The sequence below is a fragment of the Ictidomys tridecemlineatus genome, chromosome 1 (assembly GCF_052094955.1).
Source record: "Ictidomys tridecemlineatus isolate mIctTri1 chromosome 1, mIctTri1.hap1, whole genome shotgun sequence".
NCBI classification, from domain to species: domain Eukaryota; kingdom Metazoa; phylum Chordata; class Mammalia; order Rodentia; family Sciuridae; genus Ictidomys; species Ictidomys tridecemlineatus.
The window spans coordinates 128,092,327-128,115,205 of NC_135477.1; the positions used below are offsets into that span (position 1 = coordinate 128,092,327).

At 35.4% G+C, this 22,879-nt stretch overlaps 1 protein-coding gene across 6 annotated transcripts in view; it reads left to right on the forward strand.

Annotated features, from left to right (window-relative positions):
- The first annotated feature begins 5,058 nt into the window (after nt 1-5,058).
- Fbxo38 (F-box protein 38) overlaps nt 5,059-22,879 on the forward strand; it is a 50,559-nt gene continuing 32,738 nt past the window's right edge. For 3 of the 6 annotated variants that reach the window (XM_005324192.5, XM_005324193.3, XM_021725695.3), the window contains exons 1-5: nt 5,059-5,200; nt 13,945-14,134; nt 18,123-18,256; nt 22,097-22,260; nt 22,403-22,568. In XM_005324192.5, the coding sequence (XP_005324249.1) occupies nt 14,007-14,134; nt 18,123-18,256; nt 22,097-22,260; nt 22,403-22,568 (592 nt within the window). In that variant the 5' untranslated portion in view covers nt 5,059-5,200; nt 13,945-14,006. Of the gene's footprint in view, nt 5,201-11,242; nt 11,428-13,944; nt 14,135-17,963; nt 18,100-18,122; nt 18,257-22,096; nt 22,261-22,402; nt 22,569-22,879 lie in introns of those variants that run through there. The other 3 variants (XM_078047413.1, XM_078047419.1, XM_078047425.1) reach the window with 3 other exon arrangements.

A 22,879-nucleotide genomic window follows, 5' to 3' on the forward strand; every position in this document is an offset into this window, starting at 1 on the left:
ATTTATTTAATTATTTAGGAAAGTCTTACTTGTTTGACAATTAAAGTACTTAAAAGGAAAAAAATGAGTATATTAGATTTATCTATTCATTCATTAATTCTTTCATTCAATAAAACTGTGTGCCTACTCCTCACTTCTTTATTATTGAGAAACTGAGATACTGATAACCTAATACTAAGTTGATGTATCTTCTCAGCAAACCAAAGATAGGAACCTTCTCACCATAACTGTTTCCTTGTACCTAACAGTGCATGTACCAAGAGCAAGCACTCTGAAAATACTTGTCAAATGATGTAAACAGATACGTACGTCCCAAAAAAGAAAATACGAATGGCCATAAATATGTATGTGTATATATATATATATATATATATATATATGTATATAAAATACTCAATATCACTAGCAAACAAGAAAATGCAAATCAAAACTATGATGAGATACTTTCTGACCCTAGTTAGAAAGGCTATTATCACACACACACACACACACACACACACACACACACACAAACAAAACAAAAAAACAGTGCTCACTTTCACAGCACACATACTAAAATTGGCATGGCCCCTACACAAAGATGTCACACAAATTTGTGAAGCCTTTTATATTAAAAAAAAGATGCTAATAAGGATGTGGAGAAAAAGGAAATTTTATACACTGCTGGGGGGAGATGGAAATTAGTACAGCCACTATTAGAACAGGATGGAAGTTCCTCAAAAAACTCATAATAGAACTATGCTGTATGATCCAGCTCTTCCACTTCTGGATCTATATCCAAAGGAAATGAAGTCAGCATTCAAAAAAGATACCTGCACACGTATGTTTGTTACAGCACTATTCACAACATCTAAGATGTGACATAAGCTGAAGTTCCCATCAATAGATGAATGGATAAATAAAATATGGTACATATTACACAAATGGAGTATTATCCATAAAGAAAATTGAAATCCTGTCATCTGAAAATGGATGGAACTGGACAATATTACATTGAGTGAAACAAGCCAAATACAGAAAGATAAGGGATACAAGTTCTCATACGCAGAAACTAAAAAGAAAAGTTGACCTGAGAATCAGAATGGTTATTACTAGCAATTGGGGGAAGGTGCTTGCTGGAGTGGGAGATCAGTGGTTGGATATAATCAATGCATGCTGCATATAAGTATGTGAGTATCACACTGATTCTCATTAATATGTACAATTAAAGTGTTAATAAAATAGAAAATACTGAATTATGGAATAAACCATGTGAGGCTCAAAAATGAGATGAGTTTGTAAAATGCACAACTTTTTCTTCCCTGTTAGACTTAGAACATAAGAACCATCAGATTCTATCTGATGGTTGGGCTTACTTAGATGGACCTGGGTCACCAACATTTTCCTCTTCTTTTCTTTGAGGAGTAGAATGAGGTTGATTCAATTTCTTCTTATAGGGGCAACTTGTTCACTCATTCTGGAGTCACAGTGTATTTGAAGGGGAAATATTGAGTCTTGTATTCAGCTGAAACATGCTATTTGTGAAGGAAAATAAGATTGAAAAGGCAGGCTAGAACCTGCACATATTCAGCCTGATAATTGATTTAAAATACATTAAAATGTATTTTTATAGCTTAAAACTTAAGCAAAAGCATCATTGAAAGTTTCTCTTTTTTTTTAGAAAAACACTTTATAGAGGTATCATTGACACATAAAGTTATACATGTTTGATATAACAGGATGAGTTTGGAGATGCATAGGCACTCATGAAATTATTGCTACAATCTATGCCATTAACCTATCTATCATGGCCAGATGTCTCTCCTCCTTTTTTTGTCTATTATTATTATTGTTGTGATAAGAACACTTGGCATAAGAACAACCCTCTTAGCAAAATTTTAAGTACATGATATAAATCTATAAATTTAGCTCATATAACCAAAAGTTTGTAATACCTCCCAGTTTTCCCTATCTCCAGTCCCTGGCAGCTACTATTCCACTGTATGCCTCTAAATTTCCATATTTTAGATTTATTATATGTGGAATATTATATAGCATTTTTTCTGGGTCTAGCTTATTTCAGCTAGTATAATGTTTTCTAGATTCATTCATGTTGCTACAAATGATAAGCTGAATAATATTCCATTATATATACATCTATTTTTTAAAATTTATTCATCCTCTAACAAATATTTAGGTTGCTTCTATGTTTTGGCTATTGGAAATTTAGTTGAAGTGTACAATTAAAATAAGTTTTTGAGAACCTTATTTTAATTGGTTTGGATCTATATCCAGAAATACGATTGCTGGATCATATGGTAGTTCTATCATATGGTAGTTCTATTTTTAATATTTTGAGGAACTTCCATATTATTTTATATGGTGAATGCATAAATTTACATTCCAACCAAAAGTGTACATTCTCTAGATCTTTGCAAATATTTGCTATCACTTTTTTTAAGTAAATGGTAAAAATACAAGAAAAAATACAAGAAACATCTAAAACTCACTAGTAAAAAACAAATGAACAGCCCAATTAAAAGACCAAGCATCAGGTGTGGTGGTATGTTCCTGTGATCCTAGCAGCTTGGGAAGGTGAGACAGGAGGATTTCAAGTTCATAGTTAGCCTCAAGAATTTACAAAGGCCCTAAGCAACATATGGAGATTCCCCCCCCCCTCTCTCTCTCATATATATATATGAGCTGGAGATGTGGCTCAGTAGTAAAGCATTCCTGGGTTCAATCTCTCAATCTCTCGTATCAAAAAAATTAAAAAGATTAGACCAAGCAGTTGAAAAGATATTTCCCTAAAGAAATCATACAAATGACTAACATGAATATGGAAAGCTGTTCAATATCACTAATCATCAGAGAAATGTAAATCAAAATCACTATATGTTGTCTCCTAACACCTGCTTAGACAGGCTATGCCTTTCAAACTTTTGAGGATTTGACTTGAGGATTGACTTGACCCATACTATGCATGAACAAGATTCATCAAATTGTCACTTAGAAGAAAATATTACAAAAAGCATAATTTAATAATTAGAATTCTGGGCTTTAAAGTGAACTATATCCCAGTTTTCACAATGATTCTGCACAATTGAATAGTGTATGAACTTTGATGAAAGACCAAACCTGAATGGAGCTAGGTATAGCTCACGGTGTTCATAGGAGTTAAATATGATGATGTATTTTAAATGACTGGTGGAGTTAATGATTTAATACCATGATTTAAAGAATGCAAAGGAAAAACATTTTTAAAAAACACTATGAAAATATTTTTTTCCTCTTACCCTACTGCCTTCAATTTGTTTTGAAATGGCAATTCTCCATGTTTTATACCTACATATAGCATCTTTTCACTGGATTTCATTATGCAATCTGGAAAAATTTAGGGCACTTTGAAAGTGAACTTCAGAAATATATGCCAAGAAATCAACCCCTGACTCTTTAACTACCAGAAATAACTAAAAAAAAAAAAGGAGGAGGGAGGAGGAGGAAAGAAGGACAAGAGACTACTAAACAATCAAATAACTGCTAACCTTTGTAGACTGTTTGTTTCAATGGCAGGCACTGTTTTGAACAGATTATAAACATTAAGTCATAAGAAACAAATGAGAAAGGATGCAGAGAAACTGGAAATTTTGTGTATTTTTTGTTATTGTAGAGAAAATATCTCTAATAAACATTTTTACAATGTTTTTTAAGATATGGTTTAGTTTCCTTTACTGAACTAGGAAACTTACCTTATTCCTATGAGTATTTCTACCCCTGCCTCGGTACTTTTAAAAAAGGAATAATGTTAATCGAAAGAAAATATTCAATTAAATAAAAAATTCAAAAATTCAACTGTGCTGAAATAAACTTTATGAAATACCTTCTATATATGCCAGCTTCTGCACTAGACACTTTCATATACCATTGCTATTTGTTTTTTGTAACACTCTAGGAAACAGAAAAAAACACCATTATATCTATATCTCATTTGTTAGAGTTTAAACACAATACTGACAAAAAAACCAGTATGAGAATAGAATTATATTCACTCAGAGGAAGAATCAATATGAAAGCTAGGATGAAATGAATACTATTTGAATATGATGACATTTTGCTCTTCTCTTTATCCTCCCATAGCCTTGAAACAAGCAAGGCATATAGTTTGGCACTGAACCTATAGCCAGAACTGTAACTGCCTAAGGCAAGCTGAAACCTCAGGCTACACACCTCATAGGGAAGTGAAAGAACCAAAAGGCTTGGTATCAATGAATAAAAGGATTAAAAAAAAAAAAAAAAGCAGTTCCCTAAGATATGTTTAGTCCTTTCTTCTCCAACTGCATGGACTAGTTACTCTTGTATCTTGTCAAATTATATCTTATATGCTTCCATAAACACTAATTTCCCTCATGGTTATCTGTATCTACTTAAACCTAGGTATTTTAGCCCATATCAGTTACATGCATGTAAGGCCAAAACATAGATTTGGAAGGTAAAAATCAGGATTTCAGTTCTGCTGTGCGACATGGTGAAAGGCAATTGTCCTCTATGAAGATAATTCCCTATCCATTAAATAAAGAAAAAAAAATGATTAAACTGATCCTTGTCCATATGACTGAGGTAGAAAGTTTCTAATGAGACTCTGATGTGAAAGCCCTTTGAACTGTAAAATACTAGTAATTAAACTTAAGACAATGTCTCAATCACAAAAGGGATCACTTTTGTGAGTACCTCAAGTACCTCAGACCTCCTACCCCCCCCTCAAAAAAAAATTCCATTAAAAAAAACAAAAAACACCACCAACAAAAAAAACCACTCCATTAGGACCTTTTCATTTTGCAAATGACAAAGATGAGGTCCACCGGCTTATTGAAGGCCACAGCGATCAGACAAATTGAAAATCAACCTAGCTGAAGAGCAACCACGACTGTCACATCTAACTCAGGGCGCTTCTGGCCAGGCATTTCAGGGTTAAGTGATAAAAACGTCCAGTAGTAGGCTTTTGGGGAAAATGCCACGCTTAATATGGCTGTCGCAACAGGACGCAATAATCCACACCCAATATGGACACAGAGCAAGCCCAGCCCCAGCCCCGGATGACAACACTCCGGAATGCCGGAGCAGCGGCGGAAGCGGAAGCACCTAGGCGGTGGGGGCCGCGGGAAGTGTCTGTCGGGTTTCTCCCTCCCTCTCAACCACAATAACAGACTGAGGGCCGGCGTAGGTGAGGCGGCGGCCGAGGGGTTCGGGGAAAGCTAGGCGGGAGGCAAAGCCGGGGATGCGTGAGGCAGGGCAGCGGCGGCCGGATGAGCGATTCCGGGGCTCCCAACTGCCTGGACTCTCGATCTCTGGGCCCCTTAGGGCCTAGAGCTCCCGGGAGAGCTGGGGACGAACATAGGCCTTGCTTGCGGGGTTTGCACCTGGCCCAAGATTCCAGCTTGTGGAGCCTTATGTGGGCCTCGATTTCCTCCACTAAGTGGGAGACTTAGACTGGTCAACTTTTGCCCTCCCCCTTCCCCTGGGCATCACGAATTCCACGATTTTAATCTTAAATCGGTATTTAGGCTTGTAAATTGTGAAAGGCCTATTGTCAGTGTACTGAGGGGATACACCTGAGCTGGATGCAAGGAATAAATCTTTGAGAGTCTGTCACGTCCGAGGTTCAGAAGCCCCGGGTTCTAGTTTTACCTGATCCTCTTGCTCACTTTGTGACCTTGTCCAGGTCCATTACCACTGTTCGCTTATCTCTAAAAATGAATGCGTTGGGTGTCTGATGTCCCTGTCAGCTCTGAAAATCATATTCTCAGTTCCTCTTTCATGGAATTTTAGACCTGGAAAGCATCTCCTTCCTGCACCCGGCTGGCCAAAGAGTTAAAACTGATAAGAGATGTCTATAGCGTTTCTTTCCAGATTCCAAGGGGATAAAAGCAGCTGGGCATTTAAGAAGGCTCCCATGCATTGGGAAGCTCTGTCGTGTAAACCTAAACCAGCAATGTAATCACTACAGAGAGAAAAATAGGAGATCTTGGTTTTTGTCCTAAAGCTACTTTATATTTGATGGTTAACTTTGGTCAAATCCTTTCTCGACTTGAGATTTCTTATCTGTTAAAGGAAAGTGTTGGATAAGTCGCTGGTTCTTAACATTCCTTTCTCATTCCCTGTAGCACAACTGAAGAACAAAATAATGGCTTTATAAAGCTATGATTTTTCTGGGGGATGGAGAAATTGGAGTGTGGCAGGAATTAATTATGTAGTTATAGATTGAAAAAGATCTGTGCTTGTAATTTTCAACTTTTATTTTGGGAATACTAGTTTAGGTGATCCATAAGTCTCCATCCCTCTCTAAAAATTGTACTAGTGCAATTTTAATGTGCTCTTTGGTGAAGACTACAGATAATGTTTACTGACTGTGTTCAAGGTATATATTTTTATCTTTAGTCAAAAAGGTACTAATGCATAGTGTAGGAAAAAAAGAAAAAAAAGCTAGGTTTTGGTAAAGTTAGTTGGTATAAAGAAGTGAAATAAAATTGAACTGGTGTTGAAGGCTTTTCTTCAGCAGTGATCTTTGGCTTTGGATAAGTAGCCTCCACATCTCTGGCCTCACTTTCCTTATCTATAAAATGAAAGATTGAACTGGATGATTACTAGGCCTTTTCAGCACTATAATTCTGTGTTGTTTGTTGTTCTTGTTGTTTGTTTTGTTTTTATTTCAGCAGTTCAATGAATGTGGTTTGGCTTTTCTGTAGGCAAAAGAGTATGCTCTAGGTAATACTTATATAAGATATTCTGTTAATATTAATTCAGTAACATGCAAGATTACTTTGATATAATAAATTGAAGCTAAAAGAAACTAAAGAAAGACATTAGAAACCTGAAGGACTGGGAAGCCCCTCAAAGGGATCATTGAGGATACTGAAAAGTTTTACATGAGACGTGTTTTTTTTTGTTGTTGTTGTTGAGGATAATGAAAAGTAATTTTGAGTTGTAGTGAATTGAAATGACTGGTAGAATCTCTTTCCACTTTGAGGTTGTCACCTTCCTGGGGAGAAAGACTTTGTTATGGGCTAGTACTTGAGAGACAGTAAAAATTTAAATAAATAAATAAATAATTAAGTGAGGGGGTGAATAGATGATTAAATAATAGTAATCAAGAAAAGTTGCTCCCCCCGCCCAATCGTCATTGATTACATACAAAATGAGAAATTGTGAAAATTTTACAAGAGATCCCTGAATTTCTGGTGCATTGTAAGATAAGTTGCTTTATCTCTTCTTTTGAAGTGCTAGTAAGAGACAAACATGGATTTGTCTGAGGAAAGGAATAATTAATAGAATAAGGGATGGAGGTGGTTGTTGACAAGAGAACAGATATAGCAAGATTTTTAGTTGTAATGGTTTGGGGGAGTAAAAGAGAAGAGACAGTGTTTTCATAGGAATCAAGAGATTTTCAGGATTATGAACCATAAGAGTTCTAACATTTTTTATGGAAATAGAGTTTTAAAAAGAGGAGATTGATTTTACAAGCCAGGAAATGCTCGGAGATAGCTTTAATCATGAAGGGGTAAAAGACATGTAATTTTGGGAGCAAACTAAGTGAATCTATAGGTGTATTATAGTTTTGAGATAAGGAAAATATTTGAACAGGCAAAATGGAAGGAGAAGAGCATTCTCTAGAAACATTTTTTAAGAACCCTGGTTTAAAAAATATTTACCAACTTATGTGTAAGAATGTATTTGGGATACTAGGATAAAATTGAAGTTTTCTGTTGCTAAAGGCTGCTGAACAGGCAACCATGGAATGATTCTAGCCTATCCAGGTAGCAGAGGCTACTGAATGTGGGAGCCTTAATTAGATGGACCACAAACCCCAAGTTGGGAAGGAGGGTGTGATCAGAGGTATTTCTATAAGAGCATCCTGAAGCCCATCTCCAAGCATTGGGACATAGCTCTGGAATGCTGGGAGACAACTATCGTGGCACAGGACTGACTTGATGATAGGGTGTGTAGTGTAGGCTGGAAAGTTTGAATCCCAGCCTGTGTTCTGACATTTACTATGTGACCCTAGGCAAGTTACTTATTGACTTATCCTCTCTAGTTCTGTTTGTCCATTTGAAAATTTAGAGAACCAGTCTTGGATATAGATCTCTAGATGTCTGTGGATTGCCTGAAATTGTATTTGTAATTCTGCTTGCATTGAGCCTGGGGAGAGAGAGAATGTGCCACTTTTGTCATATTCTCACACATGGGTTTGTAACCCATAAAAAATTAACTGTGTGCCTAAGTAAGGGTCCTTCAACTTTTAACATTTGGATTGACTATAATTCTTCAGAATGACATTTCTTTGAGGTTTAGAACCCAAGCCTCCAGAACTTGGCTTGCTCTACAAATAGCACTTGGTACTGCAAAACAGAATCTTCACCTATATATATTCACCTGTTATTTCTACCCACCTGTTCCTTATCCTCCATAACTCCTCTACTAGCCTTCCTTCAACTCATCATCTATCTCTGCTGCTGGAATTTTCCTTCTTTACTCTTGTTCTTTTAACCTTTTACTATGTTGATTCTTCCTTACTTACCTTGTTGAGTTTAAGTGAGGACAGAATGGTTAGTGATATGTTTTGGAAGAAGGGGTGGGAAGGAACGAACAGAGGCTTGTTATTTTTCTCCATTTACATGCCTCTTTATCCCTTTTCCCATTGACAGGAAAAGCTGTTAAGAGATAGGGTATACTTCTGAGAGACACTGTCACCACTTGGAACTTTGCAAGAGTTGCATGGTGTTTTCTTATACAGGAAAACCATACCCCTATTCCTCAGTACCTAGAATGAAATGCTCAGCATATCCTAGCTGGGAGTTTCACAGTAAAGGTGATTCTACTTTGTTGTTCATTTTAAGACTGAGTAAGGGTGGCAGAAAATAAACTATTTCTTTTATTTTCTGAACATTTTCAGAGACGCCTACCTGGAAGGTGTCTGAAGAGGGCTGGTGGTTTTCCTTCTGGTTATATAGGTCCTCACCTGTCAACCTCCTTAATTTTTGTGGCATAAAGATCTTATCCTTTACCCCAGTTTTCATCTTCACTGTCCTCTTCCCCATCAGAGGTTTACAACAGAGGAGTCCCTACTCTACCTGCCAACTATGTAGCTATAAGACCAAGCCTTCAGTTCTAGGCATAATACAGGAAACAGGAATGCTGTTTTACTTAAAATTTTATTAGTCCTGTTAAATTTAGGTTTTTTGGTAGTTAATGTAAATGCAGACTATAGGTTAAATAGACTTTTGTGGTTTTGCTGGAGACCTAATCTCCTAATGTTGTGTAACATGATTTCTGTGAGTGAATATTTTGAGTTCTAGAAAAACAAAATTTTGTAAATAAAATGATATTTAAGATGGGGGCTATTTAATTTAAACATTTAAGTGTGGATTGTACATTGGGGCTACTAAATATGACTCACAAAACTATAATTTTGCAAAATTACAAGGAACAATCAAAGATTTATAATCTTAAGGGGGAAGGTGTGAGTTAAATGACATGGATTTGGTGAAGCAAAAGAAGAAGGGCTAACAAAGAATCAAGAGCATGGTCTCTGAAGGGTTAAGAGTCTTAAAGCTGAATCCTGTGCTAACTGGAGGATTGATCTGAACAAGTGGGTAATCCGTAAGTGGATTGGTCTATGCTGGCTAGTAGTTGAGGCTTTTGCATGTTAAAGGGTAGCTGCAAGTTGTGTGTGTCTTTATTGGAGTAAAATCTGATTGCATTATCACCTGGGTTATAGGCTTGTTGCTGAGATCATCAAATGCTGTGGTAGCAAACAGTGCTCATAGGAGCGTGAAATAGTTCTTAGCAGCAGCCTTGGAGCTATTGTGGATGCATATGGAATACTGGAAAGACTGATGGATATTCATACACCAGACATATTTGAGGATTTATTATGAACAAAGACTTTGTTATTCCTAGAGGCAAGCCTGAGATAATTTTCCTGGCAGAAACATGGCTGATAAAACACTTCACAGATTATTATTGAAGTTTAAGTTAAGTTCCACAGGGAGCTCAGATGAAGGAGTATGTAGAAGTTTTCACAGAAGACAACAGTTAAGCTAGATTTTGACATCTGGCTAATAGTTTTCTAGACAGTAAGGGAAAGGAAAGGCATTCCAGCCAGAGTTAATAGCATACTGGAAAAGAAAGACCAATGTTTGGGGGAACTGAGAAGATACCAATTCTGCTGCAGTTGGGTATATATACACCAAGGAGCAAGTGTTGAGAGTTGGAAAGATGAGTTTGGGAAGGTGATTTGAAACTAGTTTAAGAGGATTTTATCCTTTAGGAACTCGATTTCATGTAGACTGCTTCTTTGTTGTCATTAACGTTTTGTTTGTGTTTTAGGAAACATAATATTTGTAGCTAATCTGAAATTTTTGAAAAATGGAGGAGAATGTGGAGTTCAAAATAAAAGTTTCTTGGGCTGGGGATGTGGCTCAAGCGGTAGCACGCTCGCCTGGCATGCGTGTGGCCCGGTTCGATCCTCAGCACCACATATAAACAAAGATGTTGTGTCCGCCAAAAACTAAAAAAAATTTAAAAATTTTAAAAATAAATAAATAAATAAAAGTTTCTTTCCCACTTTTTCTAAACCTCTATTACTCCCCAGAGGTAATCTCTGTTAATATTTTGCCATGGATCCTTTCAAAAATGGCATGTACAAATATATCTTTTACATTTATCTTTCTTTTATACAAATGAGATCATACTTTATATAATTTGATTTATATAGTCTTTATATAACTTGATTTTATTTTCACTTTATGAAATCAGAGAAATGTTTTAAAAAGAGCTCTAGCTTTGGTGTGGAATATGTCATGCTAAGCATTTACTTACTCAGTAAATTGCTTACTGCTTGTCTGCTCTATGTTCGGCTTTTGGCTAGGATCTGGGGACACAGTAGTGGATATTATTTAAGAAGCCATCACAACAGCCTAGATGAGAGTTGATAGACTTCTGAAAGCCAGGGACAATGGATACAAGAACAGTATTGTGGTAAAATTGATAAATATAACTCATCAAGTGGTAAATGGGAGATCAGAGTATATTTTTGATGATTTTAAAGTTTATAATTTAGAAATATAGTAAACTACATTATGGAAGAAAGGTTGTTTGTGTTGTGTTTGGGAGGGGAATTTGTGGTTGTGTAGAGCATTCAGTTTAGATATGTATTTGAAGGATGTTCAAGGTACAAGGTGAACGTTTCTGATAGGTACAGGAAACATAAAGGTCAGAGCTCAGAAGAAAAAGGAGGTAATGTTGGGAAAGGATACAGTTGGCCAGAAAGAAGAAGGCTTGTGGATAATTGTTAAAGGAGACTCGGGAGTACCATAGAAGAATAAAGAAGACCTGAGAGCCAAAGGATGAGAAAGAAGGAGTGGTTAGCAGCACCCCATTATGACAGGTCAGGTGAGGAGCACTGGAGAGGAAGTACTGACTTTGATAGCAAGTTTAAAATGACCACAGAGCAGTTCCAAAATCTGTCACAAGATGGGAAGATTAATTTGGAATAGGGAGGGCAGTAAACAGAAAGAGATGGGTTGTGATATAATCAAAAGCAAGTGAGTATATTTATAATGTTTTTGTAGGTAGTTTCTGAGTATAATCTTTTTTTTTTTTTCTCCAGAGGTGTGTTAGCCAGAATGTGATAACATAAGTCAGTTTCTGAGAAGTGAAAATAGATGTCACAGATTCAGTGTATCATAACTTGTAAGCCTATTCCTTACAGAATTCTTTAGGCCCATATGCTGTTAGATGCCTAATGACACACATCTATACACAATTCTAAAATCATATTTCTCTGACTTCTTAGGCCACAGCTCGATAGAAACAACAAATTAGAGGTATTTGATTGAAGTAAGTATGGGATTCAGGAGAGGCAAGCATGTTGACACCTGTAAGAAGTAATAACACATAATCTTTCATTGAGAGAAGAAGAGATCAGGACACAGGCATGCTGGCAGGCACAAGAAATTTGAGTATATACTTAGCTCATCAGTTTGCTCCACTTTCCTGCTGAAGCAAAGGAACCCCAGGAATCCATGTATTCAGTAATCCCTGCCCAGCTGGTGCCCTTTTCCCCTTTGAGGTGCTTGAGCTCTCTTGAGTGTAGCTCATTCCCCTCTCACTTCCAGGGCTCTTTAGTGGTTTTCCCTCCTTAAGGATCAAGAGTGTTGCTAGCAGGCTGGGGATGTGGCTCAAGCGGTAGTGTGCTTGCCTGGCCTGGCATGCTCAGGGCACTGGGTTCGATCCTCAGAACCACATAAAAATAAAAAATAAAGATGTTGTGTCTACTGAAAACTAAAAAATAAATATTAAAAAAAATCTCTTTCTCTCTCAAAAAAAAAAAAAAAGTGCTGCTAGCAATTCACCCTCCTCTTACTTCCTTTTTCTTATAACCCTCTGTACCCTAACACCTTTGGGTTCAAAGAGTTCCTTCTTACTGTCAGGCACCTGCTATTTGCACCTTCAAGAATGCTTTTCTTCCCTCTCTACTTCCTTTTTTTAGTGTTAATTCCTGCTCTTCCTTCAGATACCAGTTCCATTGTCCCTTAGAAATAGCATTAGTGACTCAGGCTTTCTTGTTGTATGCTGCTTTACAACTGTGTTTACTTTCTTTACAGCACTTATTTATATTTCCAGGTTCACTTGTATGGTTATTTGATTATTTGTTTTCATTTGTCTCCAGAGTCCTTTGTTCACAAAGCTAGACACATAACAGGCATTCAAAATAAATGTCTTTAGACATGTTGAAGTCATATCTGAATTAATGTGTATGTGAATGTACCTCCTTTCAGCTGTCAACCTGTGCCATCATCTGTATGTACATTAATACTACAAAAATCAACATTTCCTATAAACTGTTCTATACCTGGACCACCATTAGTAAAAATATTTGTTGACAAGACAGTTTGACAGGCTGTTACTCCCATGTGCTGATCAACAAACAAAACATCTGGGTGCTCATTCATCCCTCTCTCCTGCTCTCTATTTTCTCCCTTCCTTTCTTTTTCTTCCTCTCTCACTGGGGCTTATTTTAAAGAGAGAGAAAGCCTACTCCAACCTCTGAAATTGTATACTTTTTGAGGAGAAGGTCTATAATTTTTATCAGATTACAAAGTGTTCTGTGACTGATTCGTGTAGTCTCACCCCCTCAGTTTATAGGTAGGAAAATGAAAAATTTAAAAGGTTCATTCACATTCATAGAAATAATATGTGACAAATCCAGAATGGGAGCCCCAGAGTCCCTCTGCATTCCTCCTGTTATTTTAGGGACAATTTTTACAAAATGTTGGTCTCCTTAGTACTGATGGCATTGTAGGTGGAGGATGTGGCATAGGTTTACAGCTGAAAGAAGGTTTATTAGCTTATTTATAAATTTAGACACACCCTCTCACATTTATTTTGAATGCATATTGGTAATCACAAACTATAAGTTTAATGATCTTACTGTGAAGAATTAGGTGCTTGAAGAAATAAGGTGAATTAGCTAGAGAACAATAGAATACAAATTCAAAAATGAGTCAATTTCTGGATTTTTGATTATTCTAAATAATGAATATTTATAATTTAACTTCTCTTTTAGAAAAAGATGTTCTGTACCTTTAGTATAAAACAGATTAATTTTCTTAATCTGAATATGGTGTATATCAGTATAGTAGGTTTGCCTGTTAGTATTTTAAAATAAATGTCATTTTATCTAGCTTTTTTTTGTTGTTGTTGTTATAGATAGACAACATGCCTTTATTTATTTGGTAATTTTTTTGTGTGGTGCTAAGGATTGAACCTAGTGTTTCACACATGCTAGGTAAGTGCTCTGCCACTGAGCTACAGCCCTAGCCCTTACGTAGCTTTTAATAGGGATAATTCTGTGTCTGGATTTGGTATACTTCTTTAATCTACTCCTCTTCCCTGCTTGCTTTTCAGGTGCTTTGAATTTAAATAAACAAAAGAGGAGATTTATTTTTTGATACTGGGACAACATAGCAATGGGACCACGAAAGAAAAGTGTTAAAACATGTCTCATGGACAATGAAATCCCAGAGGAAACTATATCAGATGAAACAAAGGACTATATGAATCAACTTTCACATGAAGTACTTTGTCACATTTTTAGGTAAGATTTTATTTAGTTGACTTCCATGTACTTGGGATATAAACGTTTAGCAAACCTTAGTGCTGTGTTGTTTAATATGATAGTTTCTAGCAACATGGGGCAAGTAGATTTAAATAAAGTGAAAATTCAGTTTCTCAGTTGCAGTAACTACATTTCAGATATTTAGTGGCTATATATGGCTAGTGGCTACTATATAGGACAGCACAGGACTACTAGCCACATAACAGAACTTTCCAAAGTTCTATTAGAAAACCTTTCCTTTTCTGGATTAACATGTCTAGGCTTCTAGGAATTTTTATTGACAGATTTATTGGCTTATGTAACCACCATGCATGTACAACATAAAGCAGTGTTTCTGACTTTGATTGTCACCTGCAGTGATATTGTGCCTTGTGCTCAGTATACACATATATGTAAGTGATGAAAACAAAAGTTTTGTGAAAAAGTACCCATAATACTATATGCAGTACACACCTTAAAGTTGGTTTGTGATTAACATAACAAAGTTTTCTTTAACCAAAACTTTTTAACGTTTCAGATTATTACTCAGGCTACATCATAACAATAATCAAATAAACAAACATAAAAATGTCATTCCATTTCCATCACTTTCTTCTTTGAGGAATTGTACTTTTTACATTATTCAAATAAACAAATTTTAACATATTTCCTCTGTGGAGCTAGAGACTCAAGTTAGAATCCTAGGTCCATGATTTACTAACTGTGGACCGTAATAGATATAAAGATGTTTACTATAAGTATTTGGTGAAATAGTGATTTTAAAACACTCATTGCATTTTATGGCATAAACCTTTGGTCAGTGTAATGATTATTGTGTTCTGTCTTTTCATATAATGCTACATGATTTTTATTATTATTTTAGTCATTGCTTTCTATGCCTTCAAATGTATATTTGACATAAAATGATTTTTCTTATTGTCCAACATCTAGATTGTTTCCAGTTTTCTCTTTTCTGCAAAAATAATTGCAATTAACTTTTCTAAGTATCTTGGTTTTCCTTTATATCACATTATTTACCTAGAAAAAAAAATGTTCATATATGAAGGTCTAAGAAATGTTGTTGAATTTTTATAAATTACTGAATATTTGCAGATTACAAAGTTTTTAAATAATGATTTTAAGGAATTGTGTACTTTATTTTTCTTCTCTGTTGTAAATTTGTATTAATCTTTGAGTAAGCAGTTTGTTACTCTGACGCAATACAGCTTTTGTTAATTCTGTCTAGTATTAAAAGACCCAATTGAAATAATAGATTTTTTCTAATAAAGTAAAATGATACTAAGGTTCATCTGTTGGAGTAGCCAAAAATTTTAGAAAAATCTAGCCATGTAAGATGTTTAAGTACATTCTAATATATATAATAGATTTGGTGCTGATGAAGATAGCCTGACAGTTGGGCAAAACAGGCAAACATAGACTGTATATGTAGATTCAAATTCATGTGGAGAACTAATTTGTGATAAAATTAACATTCACATCAATGAGGAAAGACTAATAAGTATTATTCACTGATGTCACAACCTGTAAACTACCCTATAAACAGCCTATAAACCCTACACAAACCTATAAAATAAAAGCATATCCTGATCTCTCATATTTTAAAACAAATTCTAAATGGATCAAAGAATTAAACAATAAGCCATTAAAATTCTAAAGGAAAGCATAGATAAAATTATTTCTGGGGATGGATATTGGATTTGATTGGATAAATATTACTATATGTGTGTGTGTATGTGTATATATATATATATATATATATATATATTTTTATCATATTGAATTCCATAAAGATACATAAATACTCTGTGTCAGGTGTAAAGTGCTAGAATGTATTATGAACAAATTGAATATGTTTTAAATTATAAGTAAATAGGTAACATTTTGCATTTCAACAGACCCCTTTCAAATGAAGGGGTAGAATCAAGTAGAAGTATCTTACCCAGGTTCTGATGAAGAAAATACTTAGCAAATTGACTGAATGTAAGAAGAACCATGGACTGAGCTAAGTTCTTGAACTTGGTATGATATGTTTATTCTAAAAATAAACAGATTAAGTTTTGTTTTATTTTTAGGCTCCTAATTTTTTTTTTTTTTGAGGACTTCTGTTATAGTGGTGTGGTAACAACTTAACACATGTTCATGAAACAGGAAAACTTTTGGCCTTCCTTAAAAAAAAAAAAAAAAAGCCAAACAAAACAAAACAAAACAAAAAGACCCCCTATGTTGTATTTGCTAAGTTAACAGCATTTTTTCTAAAATGTGAAATGTAGTATTTATATGCCTTTTAATTCCTCTAGCTTTTTAAAGATCTGTGAAGAAAAAAAATATATTTTCTTTCTAGGGCAAATGTGATATTAAAACATTTTGATATTGATTTTTTAGTACTGATCTGTTTTTTTTTTTTTAAGGGAGCGTAAAATTAACCCAGACAGATATTTTTGATGACAATTATTTAGGAAAAAAGTATTGAGGTGGCAAAATTTGACATAGAAGAATGTTGTTTTTCATTATTTATAAAATGTGTAGTCATGTAGTTTCTTATAATTCTCCTTAGGTCTAAGTTATAGAGACTGTAAATTAAGTTGTGGCAAACTAATGTTTTATGGTAGGAAATTTGATTTGATATGATTCTCTTTATTTAAAGGGGAAGGGAGAGAGGCCAGATGTAGAGAGCAGTGGAACAGAGAAATATTCGGCTTACTTATGTGCACTTTCCCTGTAGAATTGGCATAATTTTTAGAAATTAGAGTTTGATCAAACCATGTTGACATCCCTGCCCTTTCTCCTTCTTACCTAGTTCTGTAACTTTTTGCAGGTTTAACTTATCTGGGCCAATTTCATCACTAAAAAATGGCATAATAACAGCATTTACCAGATCAGTGAGGATTCCAGGAAATAGAAAAAGATATACTCAACTGATAGTTTAATGAAGGTCATATTTATAGTGGTATAGATAAGGTTGAAGGGACCAGTAAGGGATGTTGTAGAATTCAGCTACCAGCAGCAGAAAGCCAGCTAGCACCTTGAATTGGCCAAAGGCATCTATTAGCCAGAGGACCAGAGAATATAGCAGGACAGAAAGGGGAAGAAAATGGCCTGTGGGGAGAGCCATGTAGCAAAGCCAGCTACTCAGCTTGTAAGATCATTGTGAAACAGTAATCAGAGCACAGTGTGTGTGACTCAGTATAATATTGACTCAATAGGATGACTTCCACTTTTTAATAAATATTAATTAGGTGTGTAAGGGTGGTAAGAGAGAGTCATGAGATTTTCTGATCTGTCAAAATGTGTATTGGTTTTTGAAAACAGAAATAGAGGTTGATTGAGAAGTTTCAGGAAGAAAGAGATAAGATTGGGAAAGAGGAAATTGTGATTAAGATGGTGTCCTCACTTAATATTCATGCAATACCCTTATCAATGTATGTCACCTTAAAGATAAAAGATCTAGGAAAAGAAATTGTATACAGGTAAATTAGTGTACATGTTTGTTGATAAAAAAAAATAGAGTTCAAGGAGTTGGGATAGTTGAAAGGGAGCAGAGTAACTACATGAAATGGGTTTGTCAAAGTTGCCAAATAATATTGGCCTTGTTCAAGTTAATTGGTTCTTTATGATCTTTCCCTTCCCTTAGCATACCTTTAAAAACACTGAGGTTTTTTTCTTGCATTCTTTCTTTTTTTGTTTGTTTATAAATATTTTTTGTATATAGAAACTTAAGAAGAAAGACAGGTTTTATCAAATCACCCATGGAGAGAGCTTAATACTTTATTTGCATACTTTAATATTTGCTGACTTACCTGTTTTTCAGTAAGAAGCTTTATGACTTTAAGGATGTTAACCTCAGAGTCCTACAAATTTCCAATTATGTTTGAAGGGTAGGAGATTGGTGGAAGGAAAAAAGTTACTTTTTTCAAAGGAAGAAAATATTTACCTATTTGATAAAAGTGAGTTTCTTTCTCTCACAAAGGTACCTCCCTCTGCAGGATATTATGTGTATGGAATGTCTTTCCCGAAAGCTAAAGGAAGCAGTGACCCTATATCTTAGAGTTGTGAGGGTTGTGGATCTCTGTGCAGGGCGGTGGTGGGAATACATGCCAAGTGGTAAGTATATTTAGTTGTAGATACTGGAAAGTATAACAGTGATTCCATGAAATGTGACTTCTTGTCTTAAGAAAAGCAATGTAATTAACCTTGTATATGGAGAGGTAGGATTTTATATAAATTATTTACATTTATTTTAGGTTTGTGAGATGCATTTACCTGAAGTTTTACTGTTTTAGTGGTCTGCTTTTTCATTTTCTGCTCCTTGAGGAACTATACCAGCCTGCTTCACACATGAATGGAGAACACATTACTGAGCTCTTAATAAGTATCATATGTGTTATGTTAGGTGATGTGTCATTTATTCTATATTTTTTTTATTGGTTGTTCACAACATTACAAAGCTCTTGACATATCATATTTCATACATTAGATTGAAGTGGGTTATGAACTCCCAATTTTTACCCCAAATGCAGATTGCAGAATCACATCGGTTACACATCCACATTTTTACATAATGCCCTATTAGTAACTGTTGTATTCTGCTACCTTTCCTATCCCCTACTATCCCCCCTCCCCTCCCCTCCCATCTTCTCTCTCTACTCCATCTACTGTAATTCATTTCTCTCCTTGTTTATTTTCCCATTCCCCTCACAACCTCTTATATGTAATTTTGTATAGCAATGAGGATCTCCCTTCATTTCCATGCAATTTCCCTTTTCTCTCCCTTTCCCTCCCCATTTATTCTATATTGTAGGCTTTGGTGAGTGGTGACCTTCTCTATCATCATTTCCCCCCCACATCTTAACTGCACTCTCTAGTTAAGCAAATATTTATCTATTTTTATAAAACTGCACAAGTAAGCCACAGAAATTATACTTCTGGAACGAACTTTCAGTTCTTTAGTAGTTTCAAAGGCCAATTCTAGGTTTTACAGATTCTCAAATCTGAGTTCTTCACGTGTAACTCAGAATTAGCAGCCTAACTATAATAAATTGATCTCAGATAGAGGCAGCTGGAAAACAGCTGATGACTTTAGCTTAGCAAAGCATATCTAAAAAGAACGTATTAAAATGAAAGTCTAGTCAAGGCTCTTTTCAGTTAGCCCCAGTCCATTAATTAGTATACTTTACTGTTGTTTTGGTTTTGAAACTTTTCCTATGAAGCCAGATCATGAGATTTTGAAAATATGATGAGGCCGAGGAGAACAGCAACACAAAAAGCCATAATAGAAGTAAAGAGCTAATTGTCTTATTCTTTTCTGTGATACAGAGCAGGCTACCTCCGAAATGCTAGAATATTGTGCAATTTGGGATGCTTCAAGAGTCAACTGATACCTCTTATAAGTTGGCAGGAATAGTTATCAATATGCACCTTCTTGTGAAGAACATTACAAAGACCTGAGACTAGAACATAGCTTGGTAGAGGCAAGCCATAGTTGTTTTCAAATACTCAAAAAAGCTATCCAAAGGGAAAAGGACTTACTCACTCCAGAGAATGATTATTTGTAATGAAAGAAAAAAAATAGGGCAGCATGAAAATGATTGTCTTATTCTTTTTAATATTTTTTAGGTGTTGATGGACTTTATTTTTATTTATTTGTATGTGGTACTGAGGATCAAACCTAGTCCCTCACACATGCTAGGCAATTGCTCTAGCACTGAGCCACAACCCAGCCCCATGATTGTCTTATTCTTCTGTTAGATTTGTTTTTATAGGGATTAGGCCAGCAGGAATTCTAGAGATGAGATTAATGTGTTAATGGAGTTAGGATAGCAGAGCTGCCATTCTATGCAATCTTTGCATTAACCTCTATGCTTCTTATCAAATTAGAGAGGAATTTATGAACAGGTTACTGTCTTTAAAGTGATGATAAATACCTGGGAGCTCAAGGTTTCTTATCTCTGCAGTGAGTATCAGAGAGAATGGAAGCAGTCTATAGCCTAGGATAAGTTCACCCCACCTGTTCTCACTATTGCCACTATAGCTTATGTGAAATTTAAATTCTGATTCTTTATATAAGAATACTTTGTGGTTTCTAAATGAGATTTCTGTATAAGATAGTCTTATACCATCTCTGTAAAGGAGATAGAACTTTCTTCATTTATGGAGTGAGTCATCATGTAATACATGACAAGAAGATAGGCATTGAGTTTTGAATTCCAGCACTGCCGCTTGGTCACTCTTAAACTCAATTCAGTTTTTACATTTGTAAGTGGGATGATAGCTTTTTTTGTTGTGTTGTTAGAATAAATGAGAAAACATAAAATGGTTAACATGTTGAATGGTTAAATCAGTAAAAGTTACTTTATACGAGATTAATAAGAACTGTTGTTAAGTGTAGACACCAAGTAATCTCCCAGGTCCCCCCTTAGTCTTCACTTTTGTGACTCTAAAATTAGCATATCTCAATTAGCCCTGAATAAGCAGAACAACTATTGACACCTGGTATTTGGAATTTCATTTTACTTTATTTTTGTACTGTAGATTTAACTGAAGGGCACTTTACCATTGAGCTATATCCCCAGCCCTTTCTATTTTTTATTTTGAGAAGAGGTCTCATTAGTTGTTTAGGGCCTCACGAAATTACTGAGGCTTGCCTCAAACTTGAAATTTTTCTGCCTCAGCCTCCTGAGTCACTGAAATTACAGGTGTGTTCCACCATGCCTGGCTTCATTTTATTTTTGAGAGTTAAAACTTTTTATCATTAGTGAGTAGATAGTTGGCATTCACCCACCTTCCAAGGCTTAGTAATAAAACATCATCTTTATGTCACTGTCTCCCTACCTATTGATCAATAACTTCTGCTATTGACTTCACTTACCTTTCTCTTTTCCTATATTGTTGATTCCTTCTACAAAGCACAACTGGATTCCCAGTTAGTTAGCTCAGGAACCTGTCAGTTTGGATCACTCTTATTCACATAGCCAACTTTCATCTGTCTTTTTATCCAAAGTACAGATATGAAGACACAAATTGGTGTGAATATACTATGTATACAACCAGAGATATGAAAAATTGTGCTCTATATATGTAATAAGAATTGTAATACATTCTGCTGTCATATATAAATTTAAAAAATTTCAGAAAACAAAAAGAGTGAACTGTCTTAAATGGTAGGGGAGTGATAGTGATTATTAGAGTAAATAAGATAATCAAGTTTGAGATGGGAATTAGATTCAAACTGTGAACTTCCTAAAGGTGGGAATCTTATCCTATTTATTATATTTTTAGTGTTCTGAAGACCCCTGAGGGCTTGACAGACCAGAACACCTTGCAAGAAGGGGGAAGGAGGAGGGTAGTGGTGATCACGTAGTTGGACTCTTTCCTTCCACCAGTCAAATAGGTCCATGACATCAGAGTAAAATGTATTTTTACTTGAAGGTTTCTTTGCCTCATGCAGTGGCGTATGCCTGTAATCCCAGCAGCTTGGAAGGCAGAGGCAGGAGGATCTCCAGTTCAAAGCCAGCCTCAGCTAAAGTGAGGCACTAAGCAACTCAGTGAGACCCTGTCTCTAATAAAATACAAAAGTAGGGCTACGGTTGTGACTCAGTTGCCGAGTGTCCCTGAGTACAATCTCTGGTGCCCCAAAACAAAAATTAAAAAATAAAGAAAAGAAAAGGCACCCACAGATAAAAAAGGCAACAAATGGAAAGCCTCAGCTACAAAGTATTCAATCAGATTAAGTGGACTGTCTGACACATTCACATTCCCTCTGTTACTCTAGGATTGCATCTTCTGTTGTAACCATTCATTTAGCTATACTATTAGTGTGTTAGCCTTAGGAAAATGTTAAAACCTTTTGTAAAAGTTTTGTTTTTTTAATAAAAATTTAATCGCCTAATAAATATTCACGAACAGAAAGATGAACCTGACCCTAAATATTTCCTAATTTCTCAGGATTCACAGATTCCAGTTTTCTAACACTTTTAAAGAAGATGCCAGACGTTGAACAGCTATATGGCCTTCATCCTCGGTACCTTGAGAGGCGAAGAGTAAGGGGCCATGAGGCTTTTAGCATTCCAGGAGTTCTAGAAGCTTTACAGGCATGCCCAAACTTGGTGGTGAGTATATCTGGTCAAACATTCTATGTTCATGCAGTTTCATCTAAAAGTTCCAGTGCATTGTTGGTGTCTTGATACAAAAGGAAAAGTATTGTTATATATTAAAAGCGTTTCTTGTGCTTGCTTTGACATTATCTTCTAGGGTGTGGAAACATCTCATCTGGAATTGGTAGAATCCATTTGGACATATATGCCGCATGTTCATATTTTGGGGAAATTTCGTAATCGTAATGGAGCATTTCCAATTCCTCCTGAAAATAAACTGAAAATTCCCATAGGAGCCAAAATTCAGACTTTACATTTAGTTGGTGAGTACTTATAATTCATGGGTTATTTGTAACTCTTTGAAATTCCTTGTAACTGAATACTCATTGAAAGGAAATAATGAGAATTTTAGAGTTGGCTTTCTTGATTGATGATGGCAAATGAAATACTTGTGAGATTTGTACAAAAATTCAAACTTCACATTGAAGATCCTTTGGGAGGAATACTACTCCATAAGTGATCTGTCCCCTTTTTAAAGATCTTTTGAATAGTTTCGAGAGTTTTGTTTTGTTTTAAAAATTTTTGCCATAGAGTCAGAACCCTGCTCTTGATCTCTCTAATATCTACCTGTGGT